The sequence below is a fragment of the Eutrema salsugineum genome, unplaced genomic scaffold, assembly GCF_000478725.1.
Source record: "Eutrema salsugineum unplaced genomic scaffold, Eutsalg1_0 scaffold_2, whole genome shotgun sequence".
Lineage (NCBI taxonomy): Eukaryota > Viridiplantae > Streptophyta > Magnoliopsida > Brassicales > Brassicaceae > Eutrema > Eutrema salsugineum.
The window spans coordinates 4,045,842-4,058,643 of NW_006256829.1; the positions used below are offsets into that span (position 1 = coordinate 4,045,842).

Here is a 12,802-nt window from a genome sequence, read left to right on the forward strand (position 1 = left end):
AGCTTGATTCTTACATATATAAACAAAAAACAAAAATATCTAGGTGAAAAAATGTGATTTCGTTTATACGATGAGCCATAAAAACATGTTATGGTAGTGGCTTTCTGTCACATGTGCTAATTTGTTGATCGATTTGACATCACCTATGTCCAAAATCCCATATATCTACAAAAAGAAATTGCAAAAAAAAAAACTAATCCCGTGGAGTAAGTTACTATATTATAATCAAATCCAAAAAAAAAGTTACTAAATTATAAAAATGGGTTGTAGGAAGATCATGTGAATCAAACATAGAGAGATCGATTAGCCAAGAAACTAAAATGTTAAAAACTTATTTGCAATGAGGTCTTGATTCCGCTAAAAGAAGGCTCTGCTACCATAAAAGACACGAGACCCTTCTTTTTTCTTCTCGACTCCGTTATTATTATTAGCATTATTATTATTATTCCGATTCTGAATCTGATTTTCAGTGTTGTTGTTACTGTTGTTGTGATCCATGGGAAGCTTCATCTTTGCCAAAGACTCGGTGAATTGTTGCATACTTCTCATATACATATCTGCTATCTGTTTCTGCATCGATGTTTCCTCTGTTTCCACATTCATCTTCTTCTCTTCTTCGTCTTCTTCTCCCTCTTTGCTTCTTCTTCTTAGTACCCCAGTCATCTCTCGATTCTCCTTCTCGTTAGAATCCGCTGTGTTCTTCTCGTCGCTTAGGCTTGTTGTTGTTGAAGAAGAAGCCATAAAACTTCCATTCCCATAAAGCTCTTTGTCCTCCAAGCACACCATTGTTATGTCGGTTTCTGGCAAATGTGTCGAGCCGAGACAGAGAAAAGAAGCTGTTCCGGGTCTGAGATTCAATCCATTGAAGTACTCTGTAACCATCTGTTTGTTCTCATTAACAACATTGATGTCAGGGAACTCGATCCTCGTGTAATCCACAGTTTCAGAGACTTGTGGGTCAAGCAACACGACCTCTGAAGAAATCGAAGTGTTAATCTTGGGATTGGATGAAGAAGAAGAAGTAGCATCAGGAGAAGGGTTTACGATGGAAAGCGTGAGCTTCACGGTACCAGCAGGTGAATGGAAGAGATCAGTGGAAGAGAGACTGTAATCTTGAGTAACACTGTCTCGACCTATGATGTCTGAGATTGGGACAAGAGCAAAACCAAGAAGCTGATCTTCCATGTAATGTCTGGCTCTGCTCATCATCCAGATCTCACATTTGAGAACTGCAGCTTCTATCTGTGTCACATCGATCATAAGTTTCTGGTTGAACTCTGGGTTTTTGCCTGCCCTGTGGATGATTCTGGTGGAGATTGTGTCGTCGGGATTGTATGTGAGAGAGAATTTGGCGTAAACGTCTTGGTTATCGTAGATACAGATGTTGTGGATGTTTCTTGCGTTGTGAACAAACACTTGGAGAACGCCTGAGAAGCTTTGATGGTAGCAGAATCTAGACGAAGAAGCTTGTTTCAGAGATTCCATAGGAATCAAGAAAAGAAAAAAGATAGAGATGATCAAAGAATGACTGTTTCTTTATTCACAAGATCATCAAGATAAAGCTATAGATGAGTTAACGTAAAACGAGACTGAACAGTAGCATGACCTTAAAGGAAAGTCATGAGAAGAGAGAGAGAGATAGAGAAGTGTTGCTGAAGCAAGAGGAGCTTTGCTTTGAGGAAATTCAGGAGCATTGAATGGAAGAGTAGGTGAGAATCAGTGGAACAAAACAGATAAATTTCAAGAAGATAAAAAGCACATGATGATGACAAACATGATCTTTTTTTTTGTGCAAGACAAACATGATCATTATGAAGACCGAGATTAAGAAAATTAAAACAGAAGGTGACGTCGTTGATACTAATCTATAGATCTTCGTAACCACACATTATTTCACTCAAAGCAATTTGATCAAACAGCTCAAGCCGGTTCAGATGCTAATGGCGATGAATAACATTCCATTTTGGTCAACAAAGTTGACATGGACTAATCATTCCACGATCGTAATGGGGTAGGTAAGGGATTGAGATGTCTGTTTTTGGTGTATCAGTATGTATATATTTAAATAAGCTGTTATCTGTAGCCTTGATATTGCTTAGATTTGCAGCCTGCACCACCCAAAATTGCCCAAAGTCAAATCTAGACCCCACCAAAACCCATTCTTCATGATCATCATTACCATAACCACTTAATTCTCATTCCATATGATCAATTTTCACATCATAGCCAACAGTATTCTCACTCATAAAACCAATGATCAAGAAAATTGCTGGATAAAATTAATATCTCTAACAAAGGAGATGAAATTACAAAGATAGGGAAGGTTTCTTGTTCGACCATTATTAGAGCATCTCCAACATGAGAACCTCCCAGTGGAGGTGCTCTTAGATTCTACTAGCTGTACAGATTCTCAAGTATGGAAGTCAGTGGATTTTGGGGTTGTGGGTTTGATTTAATTACAGAGATACAACCAGAGTCACTTCCTTCCCAACCTAACCAAATGAGCCTCATGCTTTGCAGCTGCGACTGCTTCCGCTGCTTTGTTTGCAGCTTCACGCTTCATCGCCCTCTTCGCACGCCTTCCTGTAATGGCACTGCTAGTCTTCTCCTTTGGCTCACGTGAGGAGGAGGAGCCGGATTCAGAGGCAGAAGCTTGGCCACCTCGGTGCTTATGTTGGACTGGCCTTGCTTCTTGGCGGCCTGACCTGACGAAACCATTGTCACCCCACCTCCTGTTTCCTAAACGAAGACTTGAACCGTGCAAATAAAACTCGTCAAGGTCATCATCGTCTTCATCTTCATACTCCGGTGGAATTTCAAAGTCATAATTGTGAATGTCATTGTCTGAAACCCGCTCCACGGCATCCAGCGGCTGAAACCATGATGCTCTCAGGAGGAGGCAGACGCTCTCCTCGAACATGAAATCTTCAACGCTGCAGCGAAGTTTAACAGACAGAATTAGTTAGAAAGGAAAAAGGAAAGACAATGATATAAGCCAAGAGTACAACAAAGCAAGCAAGACACATAAAGAGCCAGCCAAGTAAAATGGAGTGAACAATGGAACCAAATGGAAATGGAGTGAACAATGGAACCAAATGGAAATGAAGATGAAAGATTTACCTTCCGTCAAGAGCGCGGTGGACATTGAGAAAATCAAATGGATGCTTACATTGTGGGCAGGTAGGCTTCTCTTTGTAACTGGCCCAACGGAGGATGCACGTCACACTATAGATATAGATAGAAATGAATCATACCTCTTAAAAACGATAAAAGAACGTCAATGTTAGTCCTATTGCATTACTAATCAAGCATACTTTATCTGTACATAGAATCAAACGAAAGAAAAAAAGAACTAAGTTAATCTAACCACAACTAGTAACTTACTCAGTATCGGACTATACGTTGATAAGAACATCACAGAAAAGAGACTTGGATAGTGGCAAAATGAGATCACTAAGAAACAAAATCAACAAAGATAATAGCGTGGATTAAGCAAGAATCCATCAGACATACCAGTAAGCATGCTCACAGCCTTTCACCATAGCTGTTTCTTGAAGAGGTATTGTATCCAAGCATATTGCACAACTGCCGCCATGGTTCCCGAAACTCTGCTCATTGCCCAATTGCTCAGTCTTCTTTTCATCCTAACACACAGAAAAAACTACAACTTGAATCAACCTCGTGAACGAATAATATGGGCAAATCATCAACATCATTTTGTTTCCGATTTACATGGGAAAAGTAAAAGAAACCAAATTCATGGACAAGGCATGGATTCAATATCAGACAATCCAGAGGTAAAACCAGAACGAGGAAACCGCAAATGCAACCAAAGATCCAAAATTTAAACTAACCCCCACGTATATTAAGCACAGAATGAATACAGAAGTCAAAGATATCATAAACAAAATTCACCAAATTATTGAAGCACCTAGAATTCAATAGGTAAAGTTTGACGAAATCAACCAGAACGCAAACCAGAAACACAGATTAATTAATCAATCAGGGCAAAACGAAAACAAAACCTGATCTGGAAGAGGCAAAACTTCCACTTGCTTCTCACCAACGATCTCGATCGAGGAACTCATGGCAGCAAAAAAAAAATAAAAATTGATCCCAGGTGGTAGGAAAGAAAAATTGCAGTTCCTCCCAAATCTATTAGGCAAGCAGACGAGAACCCTAATCCAGTAATCTGACGAACAACACTCGAGCTCACAGAGACAGAGACAGAGACGGAGAGGAAAGTGCTATGAGAATGATTCGGACACCTAAAAGAACAGAGAGAAGAGGAATCGGAATCGGAATCGGAATCGGAATCGGAATCCTCCGCAGGAAACTCCCGAGGAGGAGATGTAGATAGAGAGAGGTACACAAGATCTTAATTATTACGACTTCTACCCCAGAAATTATGCGGTGCTAAGATGCGCCCCCGAAAAAAAACAACCCTAGCTAAAAAAACAAATTTCTTCTGATTAAAAAAAAAAAAAAAAAAACCAAAAAGTAAAAACATAGATATATGATATATCCGACAATAACCCGACCCGAGAGCCCAGGCGTAGAAAGTAGAGAAACCTGAAACCCTCAGACTGAAATTAGTTTTGTCCGGTGGAGAATGGGAGCAGAAACGACCGTAGAAGCAGAGAAAGTTGAGGACTTGCTCGAGGTCTGTCCCCGTCGTCCCTTAAATTTTGTCTCTTTCCCACTTTTGGGGATTTTTTTTTTACTCATGTTTCAAATTTGGGTTTGCTTATCTTCGTCCTCTGAGTTATTTGTTAGTTTGCGACTGTCATCTCTAATTATTTTAAATTAGGTTTATTGCTAATTTGACAGGCTGCTAGATATAATGACATTGATGATCTCAGAAGCTTGGCTTCTAATGGTGTCTCTCTTGACTCTCGCGATTCACAAGGCCGAACAGGTTTTTTGAAAAACTCAGCCTTTACATTTTTTGTGATCTTATATCTCCGTGAAAAAGATTGATGAAGAAGTTTGGAATGTATGATTCATCATTCTTGGAACATTGGTCTTTTGTCATATTATTTGATCGTCTTCACAGCGCTTCATATGGCCGCAGCAAATGGACATATGACGATAGTGGAATACCTTATCAGTGAAGGAGTGGTAAACAAACAACATTTGCTAATTTTTTATATTTCGTTAAGCCAAATCGGTCATATCATTGATTCGATTTCTGGAAATTGATTGAGGCTTTGCTTTTTGATGAGCAGGATATCAACGCGCTTAACGAGGAGAACAATGCTCCTCTGCATTGGGCATGTTTGAATGGCCATGTCGAGGTAACAACCATCCATCACTCATTGTTTTGCTTGAGAAAATGTTTTTTTTCGGTTTAACTAACCCGGTTAAGCTATTTACAGGTGGTGAAGAGATTGATCTTGTCAGGAGCCAGTCTAAGCCTTTTGAATCGGTTAGTCTCTTGGATCTTCTCTTTTCAAGTCTATTAGAGGAACTGAGCTAAACCATTAGAAGCTTGATTATTTGTAGGTACGAGCGGACTCCGATGGATGAAGCCATTGGTGGAGGGAAGATGGAGATTATAGATGCTATCAACACAACTGTTGCACAAATGGAACTTGAAAATACCAGTGTGACCTGACTTTAAAGGCTTCTTCATTATCTTCCTAAATGCTTGTTCTCTTTCTGTCTTTCTGTAATTTACAGGTGACGTTTTGTATTGTGAAAGTTTTGCTTTGTCATGAAGACTTGTGGTTTGATAGAAATGGGATTTTATGAATTCGATGAAACATCTTTGGTTGCAAACTTGCAATACCCACAAACCACACACTTGTTCAATTGCTTTTTGGGTTGGTTCAACTTCGCTGGACCAGTTTGGGTTTGGTTTTTTAGTTTATAGTTGATTTCAGTTGTGAATTTTGCAATAGAGGATGGAGGACGATGGTAGCCAATCGCGGGATGTGGCGGCTAAGGCATGCATTCTGTGTAAACCGAAGCTGAACCAAAAACTAAACAAAAAAAAAATTAACATGAAATTAGTTGTTTAACTTAATACCTCTTTTTATATAGGTCATAGGTTTAATTTCAAACCAATATTCAAAATATCGAACTAATATGAACTTTTAGGTGAAAAAAACGAAAACTTCGTCCAAATTAAATTTTATAGAATTTTATCCTCCGAACTTTTTTTAGTAACATACATTATGCAGATCTAATTACAAGTTTAAAAGTTATGTGATTCATGACAAACTTTCTTAAACATTTTTATATTCTCTTTCTAGAGAAGTATTATAAGCATAATTGTTCTTGATCAGACAAGGTCAGAGGAATGTTTGGTTTTACATCTCGTAATGAGCCTGTTCCGATTGCTTTTCAAGTATCTCATGTCATTCTAACCAGCCACCGACATTCTCTGGAAAACGTACTTAGTCTTATTCAGGGAATAACTAAAAAACAACACTACTGGTTTATCTATTTCTATTATGTTGTTGTAGGATATATCAAAGATCGTTGATATAGTTGGATTTCTTACTGGATACAAAGCCTAAGCATAAATACATAACAGTGATTCCTTCTTTAGCTATAATTTTCAGCCACAAAGCCTTAATGACTAGCAATCCACGAGTTTCTTATGTGTGAATACCTTCGTATATTTCCTTATAGATAACTAACTAGCAATCCACGAGTTTGTTGAGCTCAATTTCGGTGTATTCAAAATCTCTATTATGTGGTTTTTTCTTACTGATCATTTATATTATTTTCATCCCAAAGTGTTCAAAGATATCAAATCCACCGCATAGAGCCTCTTCCGGCTCGATGTAGAACATAACTCTTATGGTCTACAGCTTTTGCTGATCTTTTTATGGCTTCTAACCAAACCTTAAGGTCAAAATACTGAATTGAACGTTAGAGTTCCAATGTTTCCACGTTTAAGTATTTTTATCATAATCCATTATTAAGATTAAGAAGATATAAATAAAGTGATAATCTTTCGGTGCCCCATTCCTTTTTTGTTTTTAACATATGTGCAGTGCACCATTCCTTCAGTTAAATACTAGCAATAAAGTAAAAGTTATATAATTGCTAATTTTTGTTTAGTCCGAAGGGGAATGAATATCAACTTTAGCAAATCCATGCACCTCTTGATTTATTTACTTGCATTCTTTGTCCTCCATGGTCACGTTGTTTTCGCACATGCCTATCACTTTTATCAAAATAGTTTCATAATTCTTTTTTTAATTATAACACCTAAATATTTTAATTGTAAACGTTTCCACAGTTGGCAAAAAATTATTTCGTTGTAAACCTTTCGGCATAGACTCATTCCTGATGCAGACTGACGCTGACGCGCTGTCTCTTACATGTGATATTAACTTTTGTTAAATGGTTTTTTGTTTTTAACGTCGACAAATTTCTCTCTCGTTTTTCAAAGTTGGAAGATAAACCAGGAGTTAAAAAAAAGAATCCATAAGTATCATAATTTTCAAGAATCTCAAGATTTGCTTAATTATCAAACAAATAAAAACCTCAAGAGCACTCGATTCAACATAATTATAGCGAACAATAATAATTTGATGGTTTAATAACTATAAGTTTTGTACATGTTATGATTATACTATGTTTTGTGTAATGATTCTACTAGATGGCAAACGACTGACTTCTAACATATCATCTCTTATGATAAATGACGAATCGTTCAGATATGCCTTTTCATAAATATTGTGCACATTATATATGGACTTGAATGATTGATTTTACATGGTATTTTGCATAAAACAATATATCTTCGATATCTGTTCTCTCCTAATCTTTGAACATTTTTATTGATTGCGAAGACGTGATGCTGTTCACCCTTAATAGCCACCAACGAGAAACCATATATCCTGCAAACCTGCACGTACATATATGTTTGGTTCAGTTCTTATAATATTCTGATTGACAATTGTGCTCATCAGTATTATACAAATGAAACCAAAAGACATATAATAATAAAAAAAGATCTTCGCTAGATATATCATTATATTGCGAGGAGGCGACGAATATAACGTTCGAAAGTTTAAAAAGCCTAAACCCTATAAAGCCTACGACACAGTCGAATTTATTAATGTTGTTTTATTATATGGTACAGTGTTTAAAGGAATAAATTAGCCTTTTTTTGGCTTTATTCCTACATAAAGCATAAAACATATGAGAATTCAATTATTTTATGTTCGAGATATTCGAATCCACATTCAAGCTCAGAAATATATTTGAATGAAGTTCTTATTCACCAAGTGTCTTCATGCGTAAGTGTGTTTTCACACACACACGCATATTCAGGTTTTAATTAGAAGTCTTCTTTTCTATAGAAGTAATATCTATATTTCTGAGAATACATGGCTAGACAAGATTATATATGTTCTGATGCTTAACAATTTGGTGGCGAAAAATCTATGGTTTGACATTATGGGTATTCAGTTTAACTGTTTGAATGGTATAGTAGCCATAGTTGTTTTTGTAGAAAGGATTAATGTAAGAGGTGTTTTTGCAAGATGTAGTTGTGAAACAACAGTAGTAACGCGCACATAATCCAATCTATAAATTATGGAATTCGACCAACCTTTTTTGGACAGGATCGACTACAGGAAACAGTGCACACCAATCTGCCTAGGTGGAAGTCACAAGATAACGAAGTATCCTTCCGATTTTGATCTAAGTCAGCGGAAATAGTAACGGCTAAAAAGTGCATAGATAGGCTCAGTGAGTCAGATTATAGCAAAACAGCTTTTAAGCCATAAACATTTGATGGGTGATAATAACTCATGAATTGTTGCATATGAAGAATATAGCATTTAATTTGGCAATGGAAGAAAATCCAAATTTTAGATTCAGAAGCTATAACCGGTACAATAATATGGGTTGACAAAATGAGACATATATGCCAACTAGTTTTTTTTAGGGGGAAAAGGTAAGATATTTAGTGGTATCTGTAAATAAATAAATAATAAATTAATGGAATATCAAAACACTTGAACGAAATAAAATCATAGAATGTTAGAAAAACTTATGTTAGTAGTCCTGTATATTTTTTCTCACTAGAATTTTATTATTTAGACATGAAATGAAAAGAAAAGTTACATAAGTAAACACTTAAAAACACTAGCCAACTAAACTTCACCCGCTAAGAATGAATCGAAATCTCCAACTCTGAAATTGAAAATATCTATATTTTCTTAAATTGATATTTATAATAAGGATCGTCTCTATAAATATTTTTAGATTAATGTAAAAATACACAACATTATGGTACGTTTGAATATAAAACAAAAAGAACACAACAACAATCTCCCACCAATTAAGGTAAAAAAAAAAAACATCTGCCAAGAATGTTTTGTTGCAGCATTAGAGAGGTGTTTCGTCCACATGGACAATTCATAAAATAGAATTAGTGAACTATTAGTTTGTATCCAACCAACCCCATTTGGAAATTATAAAAACAAATACATCAAAAGAAGTTTAACCGTAAAACCCACCGCCTGCACCACCACCACGACCACCGTAGACATTTGGTGGGTCGAGAACAGGCGGCGAGGCAGACACTCCGTTATGGTTATTGGCTCCACCACCACCACCTAAATGCAAATCGGACATATTAGGAAAACCTTCTTTAGGTTCAAGCCCTTGATCATACAAGAAGCCTTTAAATACATGGCCACCGATTTGCACCACCGCCTGGTATGCGTACTCGTCGTCCCCATCCTCCACTGCCGTCACTCTCACACACTTGAACACTGCCGCAGCCTTAACCTGCCCCGGCCACGCTTCTCTTGACCCTCCTCCATCTTGCATATATAAAACAACACAATTATGAATCATTATCACCAAATCAAAATACATAATTATGATCATTACCACCAAACACCTACTTTTCACAAATACAACTGATTTAATGTAACGACATAACATTACATATGAGCCTTTCAGATAAACTTATCCGATCTTAAATTTGACAATGGTTGAAATGAAATTCATTTTTGTATAACCAAGACCAAATAAAAACTTAGAAATTTCTTTAAACCGAAAATTGAATGTATCAAAACGACCTATAGTATGTTTTATTTTGATCACCATCATTCGGAAACCAAACCACTAAAACCTTGCTTGATCATCCGTAGCATTAATCATCAACAAGTGTTAATTTACAACCATGAATTCATGTAAAAATATTAGTATACAAATGAATGAAGTGTAATATTATTACCTTGGCGGCTGGAGCTGGTATCGAAACTTTGAGGAGGAGTGTTAGAAGTTGAAGTATGAGAAGTGGCTTGTTGTTGAGACCCCATAATCCTCGGTTTCTTGGTCCCGGAGGAGGTCGAAAGAGACGAGCCAGCCGTTGGATTCGCCGTGGGCAAGACCTGCCTCTCTCTCCTACGAGCCGCAGAGACCCACGTGCTCTTCACGTGAGTCGAACATTCAAAGCCACGGCTCTTGCAGCAAGTCCTGCACCGCCTCTGCTTACACTCCTTCTTCGCTTGGTTTCCACAGTCTTGACACGTGGCTGTTCCCGACGCGGCTGAACCAGACCCCGAGTTGTTTGAGCTTGATCCGACCGTCGCTTGGTGAGTTGTGCTCTTGAACTGAAGATACTGCGTCTGGTTATTATTGTTGTTGTTCTGCCATCTCCGGCTGTCTCCGAGGAAGTTAATGTCGGTATCTTCCACGTTTTGCTGCGGCGGCGCAGCCGTGAGGAGAGGAATCACTCCCACACCGAGCGCCGCCGCATTACTGTTAATATGGTCGGATCCAGATACAACCCCGGCGTTCTGGTGGTGGTGGTAAGCCGGAGCAACAAGGTAGACGTCTCTTAGACCGACCATGCCCATCTCCGTTGCCGCCGCCGACGATGGAAGGCCGTATCGGACGGAGGTTCCGGGAGGCCATGACGGAACGCCGACGGCGGTGGAAGCTGAGTCTAAACCACCGTGGATGACGGTGGGACCAGCATTGAAACCAAGAGATAAATCCTCGGTGGCGCGTGAAGACGTCGTCGTCGTCGCCGCCCAGTCGGTGAAGGCACCGGAATCCGACGGCAGATTATGCCTCCTCGTCGTTGCCACAGCTGATTAAATCGAAACCCTAAATCCCACAAAAATTAAAAATTACAAAAAAAAATATCTAATGTAAAACAAAGGTTTTATTTTCTAAGTAAACAAACGAAGAACACAGCTCCAATGTACATAAACCATAAGTCTATACAAGATTCCTTCTTTTTCTGAAAATCTATATAAACATAATCTGATGGGGATAGAAGAAGAAAGAAGATCGTGTAATCTAGCTACTGACACTTTTGACTTTATTTATTTTGGTGTCTGTCTCTCTCTCTCTCTCTGTTCTTCACAGGAGGAAAAAGAACACTGCAACTCTTCTTTCTTTCGGTTCCTCTCTCTAAGAAATCTTAACACTGCAACTCAACTTTCTCTCTCTAAAAATCTTATATTCTATCTTGTTGCTATCTGATGTTTCTTGTACTCTCTTTGGGGGTTTCTTCTGGATCTTCTTAAAAACAATACTGCATGATGTAAATTTTGTTTCCTTCTTCTACTAGATTGTTTCTTCTTGTTCCTGTCTCTCTCTAATAATCATCATGGACAACTGCAGAAAGATAGAGGAAAGTGAATACAAATTTATCTGTGTGTTTTTTTTTTAAATATACCCTTTTGTTTATTATTTCTGGCTATTATGTTTTTAATAATAATAACTCAAAGAAATGGCACATGATACCTTCTTCTCCTTTGCTTTTGGATTTTAGCTGAAGTTTCATTTTTTTAAAATAATTTCTATATTATGCTTTATCAGATGACAAGGTTCACCACCAGCGCTCGTGCGCGTGGCTCCACTTGCGCGTCATAATTCCCGCCGGTTGCACCGGTTGACTCTCTTTAAGTCCATGGTTCGGTACGGTATTACCCCACACACACACAAGCGTTTTCGGACTTTTGCTACACCCACAAATAGCTAGAGGTGGCCAAAATATCCAAGATCAGCTCGCCGGAACATAAGGCATTCGAAAACATAATAATAAATTATAGGTCCACTAGTAGTACCTAAATAGTTTTATCTTAACAAAAAAAAAACAAAACTATAACTTCACGGTCTTCCAAAAAAAAAAGAGTATGTGTTGCTAAGTTGCTTGGCCACCACTAAATATAGGTCGGTGGTTAAAATGAGAAACGAAGTTGGGTACTCTCGCTTCTCTACAAACTCGTCGATACCAACTACATATCCATTTTGACAATATTAGTGTTATTTATCTCTCGGCTATAACTCGTCATCATTCATGAAATGAATGAAACACATTGCTTTGACTTATCAATTAATATATCTTGAAAAAGCCATCAAACACGTTAGTTATTTTCTGATATGTTCGTCTTGTGACATCTATCATATAATTCAGGTTTACCAAAATCGTTCTGATTAAGTCACTAAGAACTTACCATTGGTGGTCAAGTGATAGTTCGACTTGGGACAACATAAATTCGTTTTTCCATTAGTTTGTTGATTCATATTTGAAACAAAATTATCGACGGCCAGCCGAAACTGGGTGGATAAGTTGTTTTGGTCATCTATCTCTCACTCCAAAATTAGTCGAGTCTAGGTTCAGAAGCCCTTGGTTAACACCAAAAGTCTTGAGGATTAGGTCTTAATTAATTAGTTATATATGCATCTTTGTACGTACGTTTATTGCAATTAAGAAAAAGTCGCTTTATTTTTATTTTTTATATATATATATATATATAAAGCTTTAAAAGGAGAATAATTGATTTGAGTAATGCACGTGAAAGAA

The 12,802-nt window shown here is 37.5% G+C and overlaps 4 protein-coding genes across 4 annotated transcripts; 1 reads left to right on the top strand and 3 right to left on the bottom strand.

Annotated features, from left to right (window-relative positions):
• Positions 1-241: 241 nt before the first annotated feature.
• LOC18017293 (probable basic-leucine zipper transcription factor D) lies at positions 242-1,832 on the bottom strand. Its single transcript, XM_006399681.2, has one exon. It carries the CDS (start codon positions 1,483-1,485, stop codon positions 358-360), a length of 1,128 nt encoding a protein of 375 aa, XP_006399744.1. The 5' UTR covers positions 1,486-1,832; the 3' UTR covers positions 242-357.
• Positions 1,833-2,257: 425 nt separating this feature from the next.
• Positions 2,258-4,424, bottom strand: LOC18017294. The gene is made up of 4 exons (XM_006399683.2): positions 4,026-4,424; positions 3,514-3,644; positions 3,121-3,225; positions 2,258-2,933 (listed from the first exon to the last, which is right to left on the bottom strand). Exons 1-4 carry the CDS (start codon positions 4,086-4,088, stop codon positions 2,477-2,479), a joined length of 756 nt encoding a protein of 251 aa, XP_006399746.1. The 5' UTR covers positions 4,089-4,424; the 3' UTR covers positions 2,258-2,476.
• A 102-nt stretch (positions 4,425-4,526) lies between these two features.
• Positions 4,527-5,761, top strand: LOC18017295 (ankyrin repeat-containing protein P16F5.05c). Its single transcript, XM_006399685.2, has 6 exons — positions 4,527-4,663; positions 4,831-4,918; positions 5,057-5,121; positions 5,229-5,297; positions 5,379-5,428; positions 5,506-5,761. The coding sequence occupies exons 1-6, from the start codon at positions 4,613-4,615 to the stop codon at positions 5,615-5,617; spliced, it is 435 nt and encodes a 144-aa protein (XP_006399748.1). The 5' UTR covers positions 4,527-4,612; the 3' UTR covers positions 5,618-5,761.
• Positions 5,762-9,340: 3,579 nt separating this feature from the next.
• LOC18017296 (protein LATERAL ROOT PRIMORDIUM 1) lies at positions 9,341-11,608 on the bottom strand. Its single transcript, XM_006399686.2, has 2 exons — positions 10,217-11,608; positions 9,341-9,797 (listed from the first exon to the last, which is right to left on the bottom strand). Exons 1-2 carry the CDS (start codon positions 10,839-10,841, stop codon positions 9,472-9,474), a joined length of 951 nt encoding a protein of 316 aa, XP_006399749.1. The 5' UTR covers positions 10,842-11,608; the 3' UTR covers positions 9,341-9,471.
• Between the last annotated feature and the right edge of the window lie 1,194 nt (positions 11,609-12,802).